Genomic DNA, 23,820 nt, shown 5'->3' with positions numbered 1-23,820 from the left:
AAAGCTGAAAGGTGCAAAAAAAAAAAAAAATTGCATTCAGTTAGTTAAATCGAACAGTTGATAGCATGTCTACCTCTCTTTAGCTGCATTTAAGGGTTTACAAAATGGATCCTTTGAGGAGAAACAGCTGAAGTGTGCCCCTAAGCGTAATCGATCTGTTTTTTTTTTTTGCCAAATATACAAAAAAAAAAAAGTATTTTACCAAAATGTGTTTGATTTCTCAATGTTTGCTAACTCCCACTATGTAACTCAAGAATTGCAAAGGGATTGTTTTTTTCTGTATAGAACCTATATTACAGTTGCATTCTTTGCAGGGAAAATAATCTGAGGTTTAAAATTGTGTAATTTTTTCCAGGAACAAGTTGCCTGCTAGTATGGCAAAGAGAGAGGAGTTGAATGTCTGGTCTATGGTAAAACGTTCTTGTGGAAAGGAATTAAGTTCTGTCACAATGCCGGTCATTTTCAATGAACCTCTTAGCTTCCTTCAACGAATGGTTGAGTACATGGAGTACTCAAACCTTCTTGTCAAAGCTGCACAGGAAACCGATCCTCTCATACGAATGCAGGTGAGCCATATGATGTAACAATACGCTTGAACAGTTAATCACTGAATTGGGATATTGTGTCAATATTTAATCCCCTTTTACCCCCCAAGGGAGGCTAGGAGGAATTCGGGACAATGAAATTCAGATTCCTTCAGGTTGATTCCTCTTTTAACCCCACAGTCCCTGACTTCGTGTGACCTAAAACAACCGAGAAAAAAGTCTGGTACGGATACTTTGGGACACCCTGTATGTGATAACTTATGGTCAGTTCCAGTTTTTACAGTTTCCTAGAGATCTATCCTATATTTATACAATAATCAGGGGGAAAAAAGGAGAAAACTGTGATTGATGAGATGCTAATGGACAGTGAATGTTATAAAAATGAGGGTTCCAGTGGACAAAATGGATACAAAGCAATTTTTAAAAAACCAAGATTTTCGGGATTTTGAGCAAGCTTACTTTCAAAGAATAATTTTAAAGCTTGCTTAAGGTGACTCTGCAGAGCTTTCAAGAACGATATGGTAGTCGATCGATCAATAGATAATTTCTAGATTTTAGGATTTTTTTCAAGAATTTCTGAGCATCTTATCACACTGAAGTATTTCAGGTACTTGTACCTACACAAAATTTGATCCAAGAAAAACTTCGAAATAATTTAGGAAGTATGTCTCGAGTAAATATCACAAATTGTTTTGCCTTTCGATTTGCGATTTTCAATCCGAAAGTGCTTCTGCAGTTACTTCAAAATGTTTCTTGGTTAAATTTTGTGTACAAATACCTGAGATACCTCATAAGATGCTCAGAATTTCTTGAGAAATGTCCTGAAATCCAGAAATTATCAATTTATTGATCGACTGTTGAGTCGTTCTCCAAAGTGCTGAAGAGCCACCTTAAGAAAAATTGAATTTCAGTTGCGGGATAACCATTGAAACTTTTAAGAGGCAATGTAACTTGAAACCTGTTTTTTCTTTGTGCTTTCTTGAAAAAAGTTACTTGCTTCCATCAAACACTGCAAATGTTTAATGTAAGTTCAAATTGGTTGGACTGAGTTCTCTTTGTTAAAAAGAAAAAAAGAGCGATTTTTTGGCAACTTTTTAGAACATTTTATGTCCGGTAACGGAAAATAGAGTCGTAAAATAGTAGGTATTTAAGTACGTTAAATTACTAAAGAAAGGTTGCATAACCTCTATAACTTCGTTTGGTTTTTTCTAGTACATGTCAGCTTTTGCCGTTAGCGCTCTGTCATCTAACTGGGAGCGACCTGGAAAACCTTTCAACCCACTGCTGGGGGAGACTTATGAGCTTCAAAGAGACGGTTTCAAGTGAGTGGACTGACCAAATTTTTTAACACCTCCATAATTTACAGTGTCAAAAAGACAAAGGGGAAAAAAAATACCTTGATGTTTCAAAACCGCGTGGATTTTAAGATTGTTAATTAACTGCGAATGAAGAAAATGGAATTTCATTTACTATGTACATTATTTATTAAATACTCATTTCATGAAAATTACAAAAGAAACAGTATATATATTATATTATTAAATTAAAATATTTATCAATTGAAAACATACCAGAGGCGGAATAACTTTTCTCACCGCTTTAGAACGCAGAAAATGGCCAAAGTTTGATCTAAGTCAGTTTTCTTACTAGCTTCTCTAAATCTGTAAGTCTGCACTGATAATTCTCGATGACATTATCCTGTGAAAACCAAAAAGAATAAGATGATAATTACACTGTTACCATAATAAAGAAAAAGAGGAATTAATAATTAAGTTGACACTTACTAATTTTTGCTGACATCTTGAACCTACAGCAAAGTTACTTGCTCGCTATATACTTCTAACATACAATATTTATACTTGTTATTATTATTAATTGGGCGCCTCAATTAAAATTGAGTACCTGTTACCTCATTAAGCTGCCGCACAGCATTAAACGAAACCTCATGAAGTTTAAAGGTTTAAGATGAGCTTTCATGCCATTTTTAAGGAGACAGAGTACAACAGACATTTAAAGAGAGGGATCAAAGCACCTGCAGTACTGCAGTGGAGTTTATCAAAACATTTCAAGCAGCACATTGCGTGTTGAGTAATGAAATCTGACATTCTTACGAGACAAAACAAGGTGTCAACTTGGGTTATACAGTAAAACCTCGCTAAGTCGGTTTCCGGATAAGCCGGTAACCCGCTTTAGTCGGTAGAATCGCCCGGTCCCGTTTATCACCCATATAACACAATGCTAAATAAGTCTCGGTATCTCGGTTTGGTCAGATTCTGAACCCGCTTAACTCGGTGAAATTTTTCCATCTCGACCTGTTTTTCTTCGATCGTCACCCGTGATCAAGCGTAGGTAGTGTTTCCGTGCGCGGTGCGGTGCGGGTCGGGTCAAGTTACGCCACGAAGGGTGAGCGAATCTCCGAGAAAGCGCAGCGCAGTGCGAGAAACGACATCGGAAATAGAGAGATAAGGAATCAAAAACACTCGATAACGACACGAAAGATGAGAACAGTAGAGAATAGGATATCTGATACCGCGTGTTATCTTATCGCGCGTGTGAAAACACGCATGCATAATTAAGCAATTTCACGCATCGATGAGTTGACAGGTCAAGTCGGCACCGGCCCCTCTCCCCCTACCATCTTGCATTGCCCTTCCCCGCTCCCCCCAGGAATCTTCCGCAGAGTTTTTCGGAGATTTTAGCGAGTATTGATACGTTGCATTTTCAGTTCAACGACCCGCCATAGCGGGTGGCCGCGGCGCATCACCGCGCGGCATGCCGCGTGGGGTGCGCGGGGGGTGATACGCAATGGGGTGCCGCGGCACCCCAACATACGATTAACCCGATGACTTCATGATGCCCTGACACTTACAACACGCAATTTCAAGTGCATCTCATGAAATTTTACTCTTTAGTACCATTCTCTTCGATCAAATGGCTCTCCTAAACACTCCTACAAGTCACTCTACACGCACGTTTGCGTTTGTCCAATTTAGGGCGCGAAATTTGAAAAAGCGCGGCAGGAAAAGTGGCAGTCCGCGTAAGTCGGTAACCCGCTTAACTCGGTAAATTTCCTCGGTCCCGATGAAAACCGACTTAGCGAGGTTTCACTGTAATACCAAACATTCCTATGTTAAAGAAACGTAAATTATCATGTTTTTAATTGGTCTCGGCTCATCTTTGCTTGAGAGAAAACTATGCTAGAATTAGAGATTTATCCTCATCATAAGATTAAACCATTTCTTACGGGATCAACGCAAGACAGCAAGCAAAGCATCAATGTCCGTTGCCCAGGAGTTCGTTTCTGTTTTTGATACAGCGATCTGCATCATGGTTTGATCATCAATACTTCCCAACAGCAAGGATGGTTTAATGCAAACCTGTGATGGATTTTCTGTTGGGAGAACTTGTCTGATTTCCTATCTTACTTACTTGAGTTTCCTTCCATAGGCTCCTCAACAACGTTTGTGTTGCAACGCAATCATTGAACTTAATTTCCAATTCTTTGATACCGTCTACAGCATAATTGATTTCTTGCCTTAAATCTTTCTCTTCTGCAGCTGTTTTTTCAAACTTCTCCTCTACGTCTTCTAGTTCTCTGCAAACATGAAAGTCAAAAATAATTACTTGATAGCAACATGGACCTTTAAATTTTGTTGATTTGAACAATAAATAACGTCAAACTCCTGCTAGCATAATGGGTCAGTTGCACTGAGTCTTGTATTGATGATTGAATCCTACGAATTAATAACAAATATTAGGAGCTGTCTAATAGTCGTATTACCATGTCCAACAAGAATGGAGATATCATTGTGCAAGAACTTCTATGAATGACTTTATCCAAAGAAATAAGGTAAACTATGGTGTCTTCCACACAGATTTTAAAGATCAGTGATACACCTTTTCTGGATTGCCTTTGTGCATCATTAATAAAACTGAGGCATGCATTTCTGTGGCGGATGATACTAGTGACTGAATTTTCTATGAACAATATCTCTGTAATACTGGACGTGGATATATTGCTTTCAGAAAGATTGTATGATTTTTACTTTCTCGCTTCCCTTGTTTCTCATTTGGGGTTTTTACCATCAAAATAAGATTCAATGAATAGTGCAACTGAGCCATTACTTAACATGACAGCAACGAAAACAGTCATCGTCAGTTGACTTAAACTATGCGAATCATCTCTTTTCATGCTGAACTTTTTCACACAAAAGTAGGTATTTGACATCTGAGTTTCACTTGTTTTAGTCGACTGAGGAAGTTTGAGTGAGAAGAAATATTTTATGGCAAAACATTACATGAATACATTTTCTTTTTTTTAAGTAGGGGACATGCTGACCTTGTCTTTGGGCTTTGTTCTTTGTGTCCATCCTTGCACTCAGGTTAATAGGTAGAAAATGCCCCTCAATAACATTCAGCGCCGAAACAGAAAATATCCCTCAATAAAATTGAACTAGAAGACAGGGAAAACCCCTCAAAATGTTGAAAACTACAAATAACAGAATTAGAAAGAGCAAACTCACTTTTGGAGGGTTTCATGATTGACATTCAAAATACAGCGCTGTTGATTCCATTGTGCTTGAAGCTTAGCCAGATTCTCTTGCTTTTGATCCAATCGTTCTTGATAGCTCTTGAGTTTTTCGTGAGCGCTTTCCGCTCCTTCTTCTGCTGAGGATTTTTCTTTGGTCAAGATACCTATTTCAGATTTTAAGCCCCTGAAGGAAAAAATGTTAACAAATGCATAAATATTGATGATGAAATTGATGAAAAAACGTAGAAAAGTTAATAGGTGGAACTTATCTGATATGAGCTCTACTGAAATTTTGGTTGTTGACTTTAACTGATGATGATATTAAGTTCCATTGAAAATTGTTCATAGATAGTGATAAACCACTTTTTGTCTTTCTAAATAAAACAAGACTATTTAGGAGTGAAAATATTCCCTTGATTGTTCTGACAACTACAAATACACACAAAAAATAGCCTTTTTTTAAAATTTGAGTTTTTGGACAAATATACATGACAATCTTCCTCCTCTGTGCCAAGTCTTTCTCCTGCATTAGAATTGCAGAGTTAAATACTGACAGCTGATTTGAGAAGTAAAATATCTACCGTAATCTTCCATACTGGCTGATTCAATTAAAAGGTAGCTGTTCGATTTAGCATGCTAATTTTTCCATTTATCTTGTATTGACTAAAATTCTCCAGAACTGTAAAAAAATTCTTACTGTAGAGTCTGGTTCAAGCTGACGATTTCATTCAGTATGGCCAACCGAATTTCTTGAGATTCCATTTGACTGCTTAGTTTCTCATAGGTTTCTTTCTTTGGTTCAATTTGGCAGAGTAAGTTGTCTACTTTCTCTTTAGCCTCATTTCTTTGCTCCCTCAATTTATCGTATTGGTCCTGGAATTCCTCCGGTGAACTAACAATCTGCTCTCGCAGGGACACTAACTCTTGTTCCAGCTGAAATTATATAAAATTTAGCAGACATTAATTAAGAACTTACCATTTGGGAGCAAAAACATTTCAAAGAAATAGTAGGGCTGCAAGAGAGGGTTCAGAGAATGGAAAGCATGGGATTTTGAAAATGAGAAAGCCTACTTGCTTCAGCATGAAATCGGCACATTTCTTGCAAAGTGAAGGATGCTTAGCTAAGGGGACAAGAGGAAGTAATGCCTTTGAAATAAAAATAATTTGAAACATTACTAGAAAATAAGAGGTTTTCAAAAGAAAAGAGTTGTTCAAGACCCTGTTTCACCACACAGAGTTGATTTTTTCCATTGCTGCTTTACTCTATTAAAGTACGCAATTTTTCATCTGGTTTCATTCCTTCCTGACTTTAAAGTTTCACAAATCGTGGGAACTCATAATTGAGGGAAATTCAAAATTGAAATATTAGCGCCACCGCATCGAAGAGTGTTATAATGGTGAAACTGCAGAAATTCTTGTATCAGTTTGGAGCATTGCAAATTTCCAATCATACTTAATTTTCTACGCTGCATACTTCTCACCATTATTTCTTGAAAACTTCCGAGATTTTTCCTCTCTGCTTTAAGTGGAGATCGCCATTGGCGTTACACCTTTAGTGTGTTTACAATGCATACTTCCCCAATATTTTCCTGCTTCACCGAAATATAGGAGGCTCTCTCACAGCTTAGTAGTGCTATGGAAACATTCAACAATGAATGGTCACAAATAATATGGTCACTAATGATTTTTGCATGGAATGACAAGAGAATATCGGTCCCAAGGACCGGCATGTTGGGAAAGTTTTAAAGATAGTTAATTTGAGTCAAGGGACTGGTCTGGGACACCCCAGGTCCTCTCAAAACATGGTTTCCTTCCTTTTTCATATAATTTTTCAGATAAAATAGAACAATACTCACATTTTTGACTTGATAGGTTGCTTTTTCTAATCCTTGCTCCTCAGTTTTCAATTGCATCTTTATTTGCTTCTGATGAGCTTTCGATTCTTCGTACTCTGCTGTCATTTCTTGAAGTGCTGTTTCGAGTGCATCTTTTTGAGCCAGAAGCTGGATAAGAAAATTTATTTATTAGTCGCCAGTTGACACAGGCTTAGCTAAGAAAGTTACCATCTGCTTCCATTACATATGAAGCAGCACCATCAGGCTCAACTAGCATCACTTGGGAAAATTAATGCTGCATCTATAGATTTTGTTCACACTTGATACCTAAATGAATTGCTAGTGACAAAATTCTAAGGAATAAAAACTAAGGCACATCAATTCATAGAGTGCACAACAGAAATTGACAGATAAAATTCCCAGACTACTTTTGCCAATTTCATGAGAAATGAGGTTTTAATCTACTAATATTTGATTTGGCAGCAGTTTTTGAAAATTTAATAAAGGTTTCACTTTCATTAAGGCTGCCCAAATGAATCTTTTAGGTACATTGACTGCTTGCTCCTGTTAAAGTTCTGGAGGTTTACTGATAGCTGATTGGATACTTTCTCTCTCATTGAATTTTCAACCACATAAGTATACAGATTTACAGCAACAATAATTTGTATCATTCATTGAAAAATTAGTTGATTGTAATAGAATGCTTGGATATGGAAAGCTTATAATTTACCTCTTCTTTAACTTGATTTCTATGAACTCTTTCCGTGGCTTGTTGGTTGATTTTTCTCTTTAATTCATCTCGTTGCTTCACTAGTTCTTGGAATTTGACTTTGAATGAAGTATATTCTTTGAATTTAGGGTCAAATTCTGCTGCCCGAGTATCGCAGAACAAGACAAAATTCATGAGGTTTGACATGAGCATCATGTTTCGCTTGGGAGCTGAAAAATCAGAAAAAAAAGCACTAAGTTACCCTGTATACAAACAATCCTTTTCATTATTCTTCAAACAATTTTGAATCTCTTAAAACAAAAATAAAGCTGAAAACTTCCTGATAATTCTGATATTACTAGGATACCTGTTACAGTAAAATTAGGTGAGTCACATCAATTTGCACGTGCTCCGTCACTTTGAGCATGATGTACTGCTCCATGGACAGAGCTTTAGTGTAAAACGGAAGATCCAGCACCTTAATCCTTGTATTTACTTCCAATGCTAATATACTGATAGAAAAAGTTGATCATAGCAGTATGAAATTAGATGAACTTTAGTGAATGCCTCTTCCACAGTTGAAGAGGATTAGAGATGATTTTATAATATTTAGAAAATCTTCTGTTAAGATGAAATATTAGATGGAATCTTAAAACTTAGCAAGCTTTAAACTTAAATACCAAAAAAGAGCTGAGAAAAGCTTTACTCAAAATGAATGGTGCCTCAGATCTATAAGAAAAGCTACTTAACTCCTTTCTGATCAATACTTGTCATTTCAGTATTGTGAAATTAAAAACTTAGTACTCACTAGGAGCTAGCAGATCTGAGAGTCCGAACTTCAATCGGCCGAGCCCTATCTGTGAGAATATATACTGAATTCCTTTGCTCAAATTCAAGGATGGTATGATATCTTGATACATTTCCAAATTGGAAATTTTTTCCATTTGATTGGGTTGAGCCTGAAAAGGAGAAAATAAATCAGTAAGTGAGCCCACTTTCGGAGATACACAATAATTTGAAAAGTGAATCTTAGAGTTAAAACACCCAAAAGGTTGCAATTTAGATCGTTCTTTATTATCTGTTACTGGAAAAGTACTTTTTTTAAAATTAATATTGCTTAATTTAACATTAGTTTCCTTTATTGAGTCCATTTGCACGGTCACCAAAAGAGATTTCTGGAGGTAAATCTCTACACTTAGGAACAGTTATGAAGCTCTTTCATCAATTAGAAGTAGAAGATATTTTTTATAACCAAGCTGGGTAAATAATTTGCGACTTTCTTTCCGTAATGGCACAACATGGAGAGCATGGTCTAAGGGATTTGTGGGTACATGCAGACATTTACAGGGGACCATTAATTTCCTTGCTATGATTATGTAGGTGAACTCCGTGCAAATTTTTGAATGTGATGAGAATTAACTATCCAATCCAACATTTTGAAGAACAAATGGGATAATAAAATGGTCTTGGAAGCGTAAATATACCGTCATATTTTCAGGACTAACATACTTAACAGCCAAACTATGAGATACTCTTTATGAATTGATCTATTGAGAGCAAATTTTTAAACTACTTAAGATTGTTCCTTTATAGGAAGAAAAGACACAACCTAGAATTTGTATACTTTCAGCACTGGTGTTTGAAAATTTAGTATGTCATTTTTCTAGACACAACCAAAATTTATTTTTGCTGCACATCGAAGGTGTAAGTTGGCAATCACATAACTTGGTTTGTGACGTTGCAGGCTTCCTTTCATACTTTATTTTTTGAACGGAAACCACTCAACAGCAATTCTTCAAAACTACCATGATTTTTCTTCTCTGTGTCAAGACAATTCTACATAAACTTAAAGACATGATGTTAATTTGTTCTCCTTTAAAAAATAACATAGATGCGGAGATTTTCAGGCACCGCAAATGAGATATGTGATTGCCGACTTACCCTATCGATATGTTAATGGTCCCAGATGGAGAGATGGAGGAACTTCAGGTCGCATTGAATTGTGAGCCAATGTTGTAATAATGGAAGTAATTTTGTGAAAAAAAGGAATTGGGATACAGACCGCTTGTAGATTTGTGAGATCAACCTCCATTTCCATGAGAACTCGATTGTAAAACTTGATGACGAATTCAGGATTGGGATTCTTCAGGTCCTGAGGCATGATGCGCAACTCCGGGAAAAAATCCTGAATTGTGGCCAGTAAGGTTTTCTCGTCCATTGCTGTCATTTTTGATAGGAGTGAGGAACTGAATCACTGGAAGGACATTCAAGTTCTTTCATTAATAACTTACCAACATAAACAGATTAAAGTTACTTTCCTCCAAAGGAAGTCACACATTAAACATTAAATTTGACATTATCTGATGTCATGTCCTCTGCAAATTCCCGCCGAAGGTTTTATTTTCTATTATTAAAGCTCGCCACGCTCAAGAGGTTGTATCGAACATCACATCAAATGGAAACAAAATTAAGTCCCTGCCAAATACTTTAGTTTGTGAACAGTTTTGATTAGGGGTGCTCTAATTCAAGCCAGATTTAAAAGAGAGAACTCGCACGTAGATATAAACCTAATTTCTTAAATGAAGATGTTACTTCGTTTCAGCACAGACCACTTTCATGTGAGTTAACGCTATGTAATATGTTTGTGATGGGAAAAAAGTGAGAGCTGATTGGATCCCTGGGATGTATTAGACAGGTGATCCCATCTTGCAGGAAAATGGTCGCTACAGACTGAGAACTTTCCTCTAGATATGCATAAAAATTGCATCTTCAAATGGTGGGTCACAGATCTATCTTGTTCTAATGGTGGATCGCTTGGTGAAAACATTCCGATGGTGAAACAACCAGACCACATATCTCATTTGCGATGTTTAAAAATCTCCCCTCCTATTTTATTTTTTTAAAACAGATCGAATAAAAATCATTCCTTGAAATTTTTGCTGATTTCTTTATGAGCAGAGAAGAAAAATCATGAAGGTTTTCAAGAATGTACATTTAATAGTTTCCCATTAAAAAATAAAGGATGACAGGAAGTCTACAACGTCGCAAACCGAGTTACGTGGTCTGGTAGTTTCACCGTCGATACTTGTCTCAGTGGCTACAGAGAACTGATAATCTGACAAGGCGGCCACACACCAGACTTGAGGGTTTCCAGAATTCTTTTGTCAGGCAAGAAGAAACAGCGCGAGGCCAAGGAATAATATTATGAATAATATGCCAAGGAGAAAATCCAAACAAGAACATGCAGGTAGCGGCAACGGAATATATTACCTAATTTTAACCTGATGCGAAGATATTCGAAGACACTGGATAATTAAACGGACGAAAATTACATAAGAGCAACCTTTTTTTTCACTTACAGAACATACAGAACTGAAAGATAAAATTATTTGCTGAAGTAGAAACCAACTGAATGAACTGAAACTAAATTGAAACTATTTGTTATTGTTTGAATTTGAATTCGGCTTCATAGCGAAACAAACAGGTTGTCAACTTTATTTTTTGAGTAGCCATCTTATTACGTCAGTGAAATGGACCAATCAGATGGAGGAAAATCGTAGGATTAGTAGTGGACTACGTCACGTTTAGCATTGTTCAATCAACCAATTGCAGTGAAAGGCGGGAATTTTTAGCCAATTAGAGGCAAGTTTGCTTTTCCCGCCAGAATTAACACCGCGAATTACAAAAATCACCCGCCACTTTTAAACTTGCGGTCAAACACGCGAAGTGCGACCGGTGCCAAATCGCATAGGAATCAGTAGCGCGGCGTGCTTTGCCATACATCGATAAATCTGTCATTGAAACCTATAGCAAAGGATCGATAAACAGCGTGTTCGGCGTCCGTTCTCTCCCTTAATGGGATGTTCAGGATCGAATACGATGAATCAAACAGGTGAGATTGTATCGATATCGATTGGCTCAACATGTAAACATAGTCGCAACAGCCAATTGAGTAATCTGTGGGAACGGGGCTTTTGTGATAGGTTTTGGATTCTTAAGAGTACCACATGGCATTGAAAAGTGAAATTGTTAGGAATTTTCTCTTTTTCAGCTTTTCTAACTTAAATCCTACAATTTTTGTATGAGGTTATGTTCTATTGTTTTGAACCAAACGATACATTGAACCACTATCGAGCACGATCCATCCCCTCGGCAGATGCTAGAGGAGATGAACAAATTTTAAAATTGAAACTCCAAGTTGAAATTAAAGAACCCATCACTTATTTGTTCCAAATTTCTCTTTGTTCCAGGGTTGTTTGTGAGCAAGTTAGTCATCATCCCCCGGTTTCAGCGTTTCATGCCGAGAGCGAGCACTTCATTTTCTACGGATCCATTTATCCCAAACTCAAGTTTTGGGGGAAGAGTGTTGAGATTCAGCCAAAAGGGACTGTGACGGTCGAGCTAACCAGGTAATAAAGTAAATGTAAATAAAAGATTATTATGATGCTTCAAATTGATTACGCAAAATTGCGTTAACCAGATTTGGGGGACTTGGAGGACAAGGCGCATAAGTGCAGTTTTTTAAAAAATTGAGTAATTAATAATTTCAAGTTAAATGAGTTTTGATCCTTATTCTGGTAAAAATTCGCTTCCAAATCCCATTTTTTAAGCATCAAAAAGTCAGCTTAAGGATCCATGTGGTTTCGAAACTTCAAACACTGCCGTGCTAAGGAAGAACGCCGTATGAACATTCGAGAGTTGCCAAATTTTCTTCGATAAAATGTCCATTTTTTAGGAAAGTTACGTATATTTTTCCTTGAAATTTTCAGGAACTTTACTCAGTTGAAATTGTGAGCAAAAGTATCTGAAAAATTGGAAAGAAAATATTCATAAGTTCACCGGGATATTCGTGTTATCGAAGGAAACTTGGCAACACCTGGAGGTTCATACGGTGTTTTTCCTTAGCACGGCAGTATAGTTCACTACAGTTAGTCTTTTCCTGGACGAATGGACGCCATTCCATTCCTCGGGTTGCAAAATTGACTCAAACGATTTCATTTTTTACCAGAATATGTTTTTGCGATTTTTATTCCAAAAATTCGCTGTTGTTGCGGGATTTTGCTGATTTTAGTTTCAGCGGTGCGCCCCCTGAACGCTTCGCGGTCCAACCTCCCCTCCCCTTGTGCTTTATACGTTATGCGGTACTTTTATGATTTTACATTATAGAAGTATGATTTTTGTGAATTATTTTGCACCTGACGAGACTGTTATTTAATTCTTTTTCCTGGTATTTTCTAGATGGGGCGAGGCTTACACATGGTCCAATGTTAACTGCTGTGTGCACAATTTAATTGTTGGGAAATTATGGATTGAACAATATGGAACAATGGAAATTAGGAATCATAAAACTGGTGAGAAATTAATAATCCTCCTCTCTTACAGATTTTAGTAGCTCAGCTATTGCCCATTCTGTCAAAACGGTCCCATGGAAGCATTGCACGGGTTCCCATATATAGGAACACCGAGGGAACCACTTGAGAACTCTGAGGGTCCCTTTAGAGGTCACTCTGGCTGCCACATGGGTTTCTGTTAGTCTCTTCATTCGCCCCATTGGAACCTATAGGTTCCAGGGCGTCTCCATGACATTCCCCATGAGTTCCCATAAAATCGTCATGACTGAGGATGTGAGATCCCCATGGCTCTCCATGGGGTCCCACATGTATCTTATGGGCCTCCACAAAACCGTCTTAATAAGGAATAAGATTTCAAATAAGGCAAATAATCAGGGTTGGTTACGTATTCAATGGAAACATAGAAATCGTTCACCTAATGGAAAACATCGTATTTTCGCGACCATTTGAAATTTCTTGTTTTTTTTTTTTTTTTTTTTTTTTTTTTTTTTTTTTCACTACTTCAAATAGCCCACAAGGGCTAATCCCACGCTTTAAATCCCATCCCCCCTCCGTCCCTACTGAACCAGCCCCAGGCAACCATTGTTACCATTTGCCATTTGTTAACCTGTGTCTTACGTCGGTTCACGTCGGAGAGGTTGCCAGTGCTCCTATCTAGAGGTTTTTGGGGCACCGGGGCTGACCGTAGAGAAGAAGTATGGTAAATAACGCTTACTTGCGACGAGGAAAATTTAGCGACTCGAACAAAACGCACAAATTTAATAAATACATTATGAAATTATAGATTCTTAAATCAGAAAAAAATAAATTTATTTCACAGGATATTTCACAGGATATTTCACAGGTATCAAATTGTCAATGCAATGAATTTTATTTTCTTAGGTCACACATCCACATTGACTTTCAAACCCTCCACTGGTGGAGCGTCCAAAGATATTCATCGTGTTGAAGGATTCATCCAGGACAAAGAGTATGTTTTTATTTCTTCCTCCTTCTTTCTATTGTACTTTGTACATATATTGAACTACGTGAGGATGGAAAGTATATCTCAGTAAATGATGCTATGGACTAGGTTTGAGCGAATTAAATTTTTGTTTGAGTACCGTTAGTGTGTCCAGCTTCTCCTAAGCGGATACTCTAAGCAGGTATCAGAAAGTCAATGAAGCGACAACCGTCACAAATGGTATGACAGTGCCGGAGGATTTTTGTAAAATTACCCCTAAATTTAAAAAAAAAAAAAAAAAAAAAAATCTTTAGGTTGAAGCCAGCCTCAAAGAAGGAGCTGAAACCTGTTCTTTGAGGTAGTCTTGCACATTCTTGAAAGTACTTGTAAATGTTCTCCGAAGTTCTTGAGAGATCCTTGAATTTAATTATCAGAACTCCTTTAATAGTCCATAATATCCCTATTTTCTTCTTCTTCTTCTTTTTTTTGTTGTTTGGAAAGTTACTTATTACAGCTACAAAAGTGGCCATCTTTTATCTTTTGAGAGAACTATTTCAAATTGTGTATATAATGCTCATGCCTATTTCATCTCATTTACAGCAATGTCAAACAAACCTTCATATACGGCAAATGGACAGAGTTCATCAGGTGCACAGATTACTCTTCATTTGAGGACTATGCGAAAGAAAACCCCAACAAATTTAGGTAAGGATCAACAAATTTTTCAATTTTTTCTTCATTCTCAAAACTAGAGTGGATACTACTTGCTTTTTTGAAACCTGTAATTTATTTTATTCTATGTATTGAGGCATATTCACTCAGCTCAATCTAAGGAAAGATGTTTGAGACCTTATTCTTTTTTTTTGCAGGTCATCGGATAGCAAATACAACTCAGTTGGATCAGAGAGCCCTGCTCAAACACCAAAAAAAGTTTTAGCCAAATTAAATAGTCTAAAAATGGGACAGTCTCTTTTTAAATCCATGTCAATCTCCGCAAATGAGGTATGCCCGAATTTTCTCTCATTTAATATCATACAAATGTGCATTTTTTTTAAATCCTAATAAATATATTTTAATACACTAATATCATGCAAAATATAAATTGATGGTAAAACTAGAAATACGCGTACCTCAGTTTACGGTGTTGCAGATTTTCCATCGTATCTAGTATATAAGAAAATTGGCCGATTCTCGTTATTGCACGGAATTTTTTGTGATTTTTCTTCACCCCGTCAACCTAATTCTATTCTTTTAAAATGTCATGTAAAAATATTCCATGATCGACTTCTGAAAAAATAAAGAGACTAAGAAACTAAATTCAGAAAGTCGAATACACTTCAATCGAAATGCCTACGTTCTGTAGTTCCACCATGACTTAACGACTCGTTCGTTCACATTTTCATTTATGTTTAATTTAATTTTTTTCTATTATTTTGTTCTCATATCATTGTATTTTTTACACATTTATTTATAGTTTTTGTAATGTACCTATGTTTATTTTACAGCCTGATGATGAAGATAGCTCCGATGGACCAGAAGATGTTCCAAAAAGCGACTCAACATTTTCAATAGACATTCCAAATTCAGTAACGCTGTGGGAGGCAAACCCTCGACCGGAGAGAACATCGGAGGTAATAAGCTTGGCATGACTCTGGACTGAAAAAATATTTCATAGATAGATGAAGTCCTCTCACAGAGTGGCAAATAATGTCTGAAGATCGTATTCATAGCCTGTCTTTAAAGATGCTTCCTCCCAATAGGCACCAGATGGTTTCCATTGTGGCCGAGAGAGATTTGAGAACCCATGAAGCACCAGTACAAATAAAGCAAATGGGAACAGTACTAGCGGGCCAATTTTAATTATTGCAATTTTAAAGCAGCCCGATAAGACATCGAATTGCGATATATTGCATGGTTAAGATAGGGATATGTCTTGTCGTGTCGGGCCGACATAGTTTCAAAAATCGGGCCGCAGCACAGCACGGAATGGAAATAGAGCAAGGGAAAGGGCCCGCGTCGATGACGGCGCAGAGATACAACTATTCGTGCTTGATGGATGTCCATGTTGCATTTACAAAATTGAAGGCGCGATGGCGCTAGGCGTGAACTCGCAATGCTTGCCGCTCCAAGTTAGCATAGGGTGCAAAGTCATTTTTTTGGAGAGGTTCGCAGTCAAATACACTCCAAATGTTTTGATTTTCAATCATTTTAAAGCAGATTTTTCCTGATTTTACTCTGTTTAATGCCACAATCACACGCTGAATGTGGGAGCTGAATGTGGCTTGAATGTGGAAGTCATCGGCCCGATGCCTGAATTTTCAGCAACCATCGGTCTAATGTTGAATTTTCCTAAACTATTCGAGTAGATTTGATACACATCTGGATGAAAATAACTCGAATTTGCTAAATTTCAGCCGTTGGGCGATGGCTGTTGACTTCCAAATTCAGCTGCTAAATTCAGCGCGTGAAACATGCAAGATGTGCGTGTACCAATTTTTTTTAGAGGGCACTTTTTATGTTCTTTATCACAAAAGAACGGGATGATATGAACACTTACCGTAGGTTTCAGCCTGGCACCGTGATGATTATAACGACTGCTCTCATTATAAGTTGCTTGCATTCTTGTTGCAGTTCTATCAGTTTACCGCATTCACGATGTCACTGAATGAAATAGAACCCAGTATGGAAGGAAAACTCTGCCCAACTGATAGCAGGTTGGTTACGTTTACTTCTATGTCACGAATTGTTCACTTTCTTTTTCAACTGGATCGAGTCAAAAATGACCGAACCAGCCTATTTTTGGAATTAAGGGCAAAAAAATTTTGTCGTATTTCGGTGATACAAAAGACTGCGCACCTTTAATTAGTTGAGTTAAGAGAGAAACCAAACACGTAATTTTGCCTGGAGTGGCGCGGTGCAAAGAGAAATGATGTCAAGGACTTGAGATGAAAATGAGAAGCCCTCGACGCGGCGGTCGGCATGTAACACATATTAGCGCGTACGAGACTGCATGAATACTTCACGCATTGCGTCAAACACTGTACGGTCAACAGCGGTCGGCGCGGCGTGAAACGCACAGTGCCTACAAGACTACATGAATACTTCACGCATTGCGCCAAACACAGTGTGGTCAGCGCGGCTCGGCGGCGGAAGTTATAATTACTAAACCACATTTATGTTTGTTCTTTCTTAATTTTTTAGTTCATTTCTTACAAATGAAAGGCCTTGTCCCCACAGAGATAGGTTTACGGAACTGAACTTTCGCGCGAAGTTCCGTGAACTTTTGCTAGTAGTGTTGACCAGTGGCATAACGGGTGCCCCCGCAGACCCTGCTATGCAGGGGGGCCCAGGCGCCTAGGGGGCCCTCGGCCGCCGGGATTTTTTTTTCTCTATCTCTCTCTTTGATGCTCAGCTTTGGTTTCAAACTTTGGGCCTTTTCTTACCGAGATGGGGCTTCATCTGAATTTTATTGTTAACTCGGGGTTTTTCACACTCCTCTAGGACTGTTACTAACTTTTCGTTTGCTGGACTCAATGATTCCTAAATAATTTTCTCTTCTTTCGTCACTTTTCGTATTTCGGGTTTTAGGAGGCTCAAGAATCTAAAAGCCTTAGGGGCCCTTTGATTCTTGGGCCTCGGCTGAGCACCCGCCTTCCTTTAGATCCTTGATCCTTTAGGGGCTCCCTTTAATCAGGTACTTTTACGTTTTTATTTTTTTTATTTTATTTTTTTTGTTTTTTTTTTAAATTTATTTATTTGCGCAAACATGTAAGTGAATCAAATTCCATCTCAGAACATAACGTAAAAGTAGGCTAAATCCTGCACATACCGTACCTAGAGGTAAAAAGATATAAGCTACTGCCATTTTGATTTTTTGGTGGTTAAGGCTGATTTTCTCAAGAATTTTCGTGCTGCGGGCCTAGACCATAAGAGAAAAAACGAGAAGGGGTGAGGGACGGAGAAGGGGGGGATAATTTTGGAATTTTTTCGACATGGGGGGCCCCTAGAAAAAATTTTGCGGGGGGGCCCAGCGGAAGTCCGTTACGCCACTGGTGTTGACAGGGCTTACGCAAAAAATATGTCCAACACGAGTGGACCCGTCTTATGCACCCTTCTCCCTCCGGCACGTTCACTTGATGGTTTTTATTGATGTTTCAAAATGAAGACGGCGGCAAAATACAGGCGGCCCATGGGCGGGAAGTAGGTAAATCCGGCCATGCCCTTCATAAAGCGGGGTCGAAAGGACGGGGCATAAAATGTCAAAGTTATTGAATCAAAACACATACGGAATACACACAATATGGAACGTTTTACCTTTTTAGTACGAACGAAAGTGAAATGATTCACTCGGATACCTAGTGGGTTCCGTTCCGAGCTCAGAATTCTAGTTTCCTTGCAGGTTAGCGGTTTTTCAAGTTTGATGGACACACCCCCCCCCCCCCTCCCCCCCGATAGTCGGAACATATTTTTATGGAGATCTAGAATTGCATACGATTAACTCCGCACAATATAATCTATTGTTTTCATGCATTCAACACAACGCCTAACTAGGTATGTGGTCATTTAATGTTTAATTTTGGACTGCATTTTGCAATTTGTGATTATAAATTCTGGCTCTTCTGGAAAAACACTTATGTGCATAGGGAAACTAATGGCACATACGTTGTTTTTAAACCGGGCTAGAATCTATGGGTCCAAATTGCAAAATGTAGTCAAAATGTTCACGGGTGTGTTCATTGTTTTGACAGGTTAAGACCTGATATACGGAAACTAGAGAAAGGTGATCTCGATGGCGCAGCAGCCGAGAAACATCGGCTAGAAGAGAAACAACGGGAGGCCAAAAAAACTAGAAAATCAAAAAAAGGACAGGAATGGACACCGAAGTAAGTAGACGTATCATTGAGGAACGTATAGAATAATAATCACTAGTACCAAAAGTAACTTTTTATTTTTTGTATCATTAGTTACAGCAACAGTATACATGATCATAACTTTTTCGTGACAAACATTCTGGTGATTGACCTAGTTGAGTCGTGTAGTTCAGAACACGTCATCACGAGTGTCATCAAGGTGTCAAAGGATTTATATTAATGGTCAGGTCATGCACGGACATTGGTTTGGTTATAGATAGTCACCTAGCTAGTGATTTCGAATTGGAGTTAAATCGATCAAAATTGGTCTGTGTGAGGCTGCCAGGTATAATATGAACCCAAAAATAAGTTGACTAAGTACCTACTAAACTGCCTCAATTCCACTTCAAGTGTAAAAATGTCAACATGAGTTCAAATCTGCCATGGTAAGGAAGAACGCTGTATTAACCTTCAGACATTGCAACATTTCCTTCAATGAAACCTTAATTTACTGTGAAAATCCTGAATTTTTTCAGACAATTTTCTTCACAATTTTGTATACAATATCTAAAAATTTCAAGGAAAAATACGTTATCGTTCTCAAAAACACATGGGGCAATTTGGCAACTCTTGAATGTTTATACGGCGTTCTTCCTTAGCATGGTAGTGGTTTCAGGACAATGTTTCAGGACATTTTGTCAACGATTTTTTGTCCGCGCACCTTTTTTGTCCTGTAGTTTACGCCCACACGTAAAATAAGCAACAGTGACTTGGTCCAAGCGTTATATTTTAGTCGGTATGTGAAATTATACTGACAATATGGAAATGAGAAATTGAGAGAGAAGGAAGTGTTGTTATGGTTGCTCATTTTCTAAATGAAATGCTATTACTTTCTCCTTTTGAGTCATCTTTTTAAATTGTCATTGGTGAATATTTGGTTTTATTCAATATACCTGATATATGTATAGGTACTTATTTTTTTTTTTTTTTTTTTTTCTTTACGAAATTATTACTTTATTTTGAAAACATTTATATTTTTAAAACGTGACAAATATTTGTAAAACCTTTTCCAAGCGACATTAATCTCAATGAACCGCGGTTGTGCCGACAGAAACTGCAAAAATGAATAAAAGAGGAAAAAAAACCAAGAAGCACGCAATCTTTAGTTTTAACCCATTTGTACATCGATCTTTTAGAGTCAAATACGTCAAATTTTGAGCGTTTCGTTGCGCGTACACCTCGCTGCAGCACAATAAAAGCACAAAATGTAAAAGAAAAAATTAAAGTGCTTTGGAAATCATTAAATTTGACACGGAACCACCAATATTTAAAAAACACACATTATATTATTATTCTCCTTTGATAAATTGATACATATTTTTTTACCATCAATTTAAAAGAGAATAATCAATGCAAAGTGTGCTAACATTTCAAAATCATGGGTTAAAAAACGCTGACTATGCGAGTATAAATATTAAAGCCGAACAGAGCGGAGCGGCGTGCTGCCAGCGCGAGAGGCTCACTGGCGCCTACAAACCTAAGTGGATACTTCACGCATTGCGCAATGCTTGAAGTATCCACTTAGGTTTGTAGGCGCCAATGCGCGTTTCGCGCTGGCCGCCGTGCGGCGGCGCCTGAGGCAACTATTTCACAACAGAGGTGTTGCACAGTATTATACGAAATTGAACGTATTAAACTCCCGTGCCGAAAAAACGCATGGAAAAATTACTGGAAAAAACAGGTGCGCGGACAAAAAATCGTTGACGAAATGTCCTATAACCCGGTAGAAATGAGAGTATACTTTTAGGCGACCATAAATCAAGGAGATCATATGGACTACATTTTGCAATTTGGAACTACAAATTCCGGGCCAGTTTAAAAACAACGTACTTGTCATTAGTTTCCCTATGCACAAGTGTTTTTTCAGATGAGCCAATTATAGTCAAATTGCAAAGCAGTCCATGTATGTGATAAAATGACTAATTTTGCAATTTGGACCATAGTTCTAGCCCGGTTTAAAAACAACGTATGTGCCCTTAGTTTCCCTATGCCTATAAGCGTTTTTCCAGAAGGGCCAGAACTTATAATTCCAAATTGCAAAATGCAGTCCAAATCAATGCCCGGCGCGTAGTTGTCAAATATAATTAATTAATTTCATTTTCCATTGATTCCAGATGGTTCGAAAAACAGATGAACAAATACACGAACCAAGAGGATTGGATGTTCAACGGGAAATACTGGGAGCGCGACTTCACAGACATTGACATCTTCTAGGATAGCTTTTAAGGGTAGTTGAAAATCTTGAATCTTGGACTTCCGCTCAGATCTGAGCCCTGCAATCTTCAATTCAGACCTTAGTGAGTCACTATTGCTGGCCATTCGATAATGTTGCCAGGCAGTGGCGAGGCATGAATTACGACTATCGATACTATCTCATTTGAAGCTATAGAAAAAAATCGATTTTTAAGGTGTCCGTTGCGAACACTCTGAAAATCGATCCTTTTTCACAAGTTAAAATGGCAGAGCAATCGATTCATCGCAAAACACGTCACGCTGCTGTTGCCAGGTCGTGTGATAAAATGTGCGTACTTTACATTGAGTTACATGCGGTAAAGTACTGTTTTTAGCACAATCTGGCAACCACACTGAACGAAATGGTTACTACTCCTTTTTTTCTTTTTTCCTTCTCATTGTGCTTGATTTAAAGGAAACTTGAAGGCTCAATTTTTTGGGTGAGTTAAATTTAAGGTTTTTTTTTTTGGTTTCAAAATTCGAAAAGTGACTACAAATCATCGTGACGATTTTCTTTTAGTAAGAAAAAATGAATTTGAACTAAAAAAAATTTTCTTTACTCCAAAAGAATTTTCATTAGGTAAAACAAATTTTTATTGGACTTCAATAATGTTCTCTTTAGCCAAAAACATTTTTGACCTAAAAAAATTCTGCGAATCAAAAACAATCGTTTTTTCAAATTGAAAGAAAGTTTTTAACCAATTCTTCAGTGTATGCCATTTAAGTAACAAGAATGCATTTAATATGGAGCTTAAGCGCGCTGGATCCTGTGTGGATATTAGAATCGAGTATCTAATTTTTCGAGTCACTAATGTAAGTCACCGAGAAAATTTCTCCAGTATGTAGTTCTCCTTCCCTCAATCAGTTATTATTTTTCTACGATAAGATATTTCATTCTAGAGCGTAGCACATAAATTTATAATTCTCAACTAAGTAGAAATTTAACATATACGGGCGGACTGACCGCAGGGTGGGAAAGCAATGGAATTCCTGTTTGTCTGATTGGTCCGATGTCAAGTGACAGTTGGACTAAATTTCGCAATAGGGCACTAATATTTCTGGCTCATCGTCGGAAACACCTATCTGTGTAGGGAAATTTATGGTACACGCGTTGTTTCTAAAATGAGCCAAGAATAGGAGCATGCAAAATGTAGTCCAGTTGCGCGTTACAAAATCAAGATTTAGTAGGCAAATCTTATAGATTACCAAATAAGAACAAGAAAATGTACCCAAACCCCAAGTCTCTTCATTCACTATTAAAATTGGTGGATGACGTCATCTACCAATGTAATTAGTGGCTAAAATTGCGTGATGTGACGGTCCACTGATTCTCAAGTTTTAGTAGAAGATTAATTTAAAGACGCCGGTTTTAAAAAGTCATTTCTGGCAGGGTGTCTGTAGAGACTTGTATTTTGAAGAGATGTCACTAAATGTTGCTGGTCTCTAAGATTCAACCACGAAAACACGATTCTAGGACTAGCGAAGCTGGCACAATCTACTGCATCTACCGCAATCGCCGTGCAATCTATGGCACTATCAATAGCACAGTAAACCTGATTCCAATTCATCCTAGAGTCATCAACCCTAATTTCAACCCTTCCTTTTTTAAATGTCACCCCGATATTGTTTCCCTACTTAAAATATTAAAAATTAGCTGCCATCTTGATGCTTAGTTTCAAGAAGAGGTTTCAAATACAGATTTTAGTCCAGCTGATAAGACATTTGAAAGTTCACGAAGTGCAGATTTTTTGTATGTACTCTTTGTATTCGCTCGAGTTTTGCCTGAGATGTGGGTAACACGGAATGTGCGTTAAACGATACTGTAACATCAATGCACGAACCTTCTAATTGTCAAGAATTGCCGAAGGCTAGCTTGAAAGTCATTGTGAAAGTCAAAAAAGACTTCAAGCAATGGATCATTTCCATTTTTATCCACCGATATGCTTTAATTGTCGCTTCTTCGAATCCCTTTAACGATAGGAGAACAAGTTTGGAAAATATTTTGTAATCTCCAAGATATGGAAAGGGACAAGTCTACTTTTTTTTGGGTCCGGAACAATCACTTCGGCTGACTTTGCAAATTTCCTGTCTTGCATTTAAAACTTGTCTGAATAATAAAACTTAATTGAAATTATTGGTGTATTTTTAATTTGGAATTATCATACCTGCCACCCATATCCCTTAAGTTTTACTCCATTCGTCCTTTCTTTTCACTTTTAAAAATAAATATTTTATTGGAGGGTGTGCGGCAATGTCCGAACGCAGATATGGTGCATTTCCTCAGCAAGGCATATAACATGTGAAGAGTGGTATGACGAATACAAGCGACGATGCAACTATTTGAGCGTAGGTGTCGTGCTGCAAAGCATCTACATTGTTTGAAGGCGCTATATGATTTCAAGCTTCGTACGATCGAGCGGAAAGATGGAAAGCGGCTCTGTCTGAGAGTTTGCTCGCTTTCTATGGTGTTGGTGCCAAATAAGTATTTGGGGAAATAAACGAAAACATGCGCGGCTATTGTTATAGTTATATTGATGTACACAGGATGTATGAAAGTGTTGTATCATTTTGAACAATATTGATACTGTACACACACATCAAAGAAATTATAAGCACGGGTATCGTATACCTACACATAATGAAAAATAATTAATAAATTATAATAATCGATCGATTAAAAACATACAAATCATATAAAAATAAACAATTAATAACGAAGGAATGAATAAATAAACAAACAAATAAATCAATTTATAGTTATTAG

The 23,820-nt window shown here is 37.5% G+C and overlaps 2 protein-coding genes across 2 annotated transcripts in view; one reads left to right on the top strand and one right to left on the bottom strand.

The window, feature by feature from the left end:
* The window catches only part of LOC109032474 (oxysterol-binding protein-related protein 2), a 31,747-nt gene extending 8,557 nt beyond the window's left edge, over positions 1 to 23,190 (top strand). Inside the window, exons 3-13 of the mRNA XM_019044626.2 lie at positions 356 to 566; positions 1,758 to 1,867; positions 11,871 to 12,029; positions 12,859 to 12,971; positions 13,854 to 13,941; positions 14,515 to 14,619; positions 14,784 to 14,916; positions 15,420 to 15,545; positions 16,546 to 16,628; positions 18,663 to 18,797; positions 20,939 to 23,190. Coding sequence (XP_018900171.2) covers positions 356 to 566; positions 1,758 to 1,867; positions 11,871 to 12,029; positions 12,859 to 12,971; positions 13,854 to 13,941; positions 14,515 to 14,619; positions 14,784 to 14,916; positions 15,420 to 15,545; positions 16,546 to 16,628; positions 18,663 to 18,797; positions 20,939 to 21,038 — 1,363 coding nt within the window. The 3' untranslated portion in view covers positions 21,039 to 23,190. The remainder of the gene's footprint in view (positions 1 to 355; positions 567 to 1,757; positions 1,868 to 11,870; positions 12,030 to 12,858; positions 12,972 to 13,853; positions 13,942 to 14,514; positions 14,620 to 14,783; positions 14,917 to 15,419; positions 15,546 to 16,545; positions 16,629 to 18,662; positions 18,798 to 20,938) is intronic.
* LOC109032476 (uncharacterized) lies at positions 1,993 to 11,042 on the bottom strand. The gene is made up of 9 exons (XM_019044628.2): positions 10,891 to 11,042; positions 9,683 to 9,874; positions 8,429 to 8,579; positions 7,642 to 7,850; positions 6,933 to 7,079; positions 5,774 to 6,009; positions 5,069 to 5,260; positions 3,975 to 4,140; positions 1,993 to 2,243 (listed from the first exon to the last, which is right to left on the bottom strand). Exons 2-9 carry the CDS (start codon positions 9,845 to 9,847, stop codon positions 2,175 to 2,177), a joined length of 1,335 nt encoding a protein of 444 aa, XP_018900173.2. The 5' UTR covers positions 9,848 to 9,874; positions 10,891 to 11,042; the 3' UTR covers positions 1,993 to 2,174.
* Positions 23,191 to 23,820: the final 630 nt, after the last annotated feature.

Source organism: Bemisia tabaci, chromosome 2, assembly GCF_918797505.1.
Source record: "Bemisia tabaci chromosome 2, PGI_BMITA_v3".
Lineage (NCBI taxonomy): Eukaryota > Metazoa > Arthropoda > Insecta > Hemiptera > Aleyrodidae > Bemisia > Bemisia tabaci.
This window is presented reverse-complemented; position numbering and strand designations above follow the sequence as displayed.

Bases quoted from the DNA above. Each gene is read 5' to 3' on its own strand.
- LOC109032476 (XM_019044628.2), bottom strand. From the start codon at position 9,847: ATGACAGCAATGGACGAGAAAACCTTACTGGCCACAATTCAGGATTTT. The intron at 5,261-5,773 runs GTAAGAATTTTT...TTTTTCCTTCAG, and splicing joins AGCTTGAACCAGACTCTACA to GGGCTTAAAATCTGAAATAG. The intron at 4,141-5,068 runs GTGAGTTTGCTC...TCATGTTTGCAG, and splicing joins AATCATGAAACCCTCCAAAA to AGAACTAGAAGACGTAGAGG.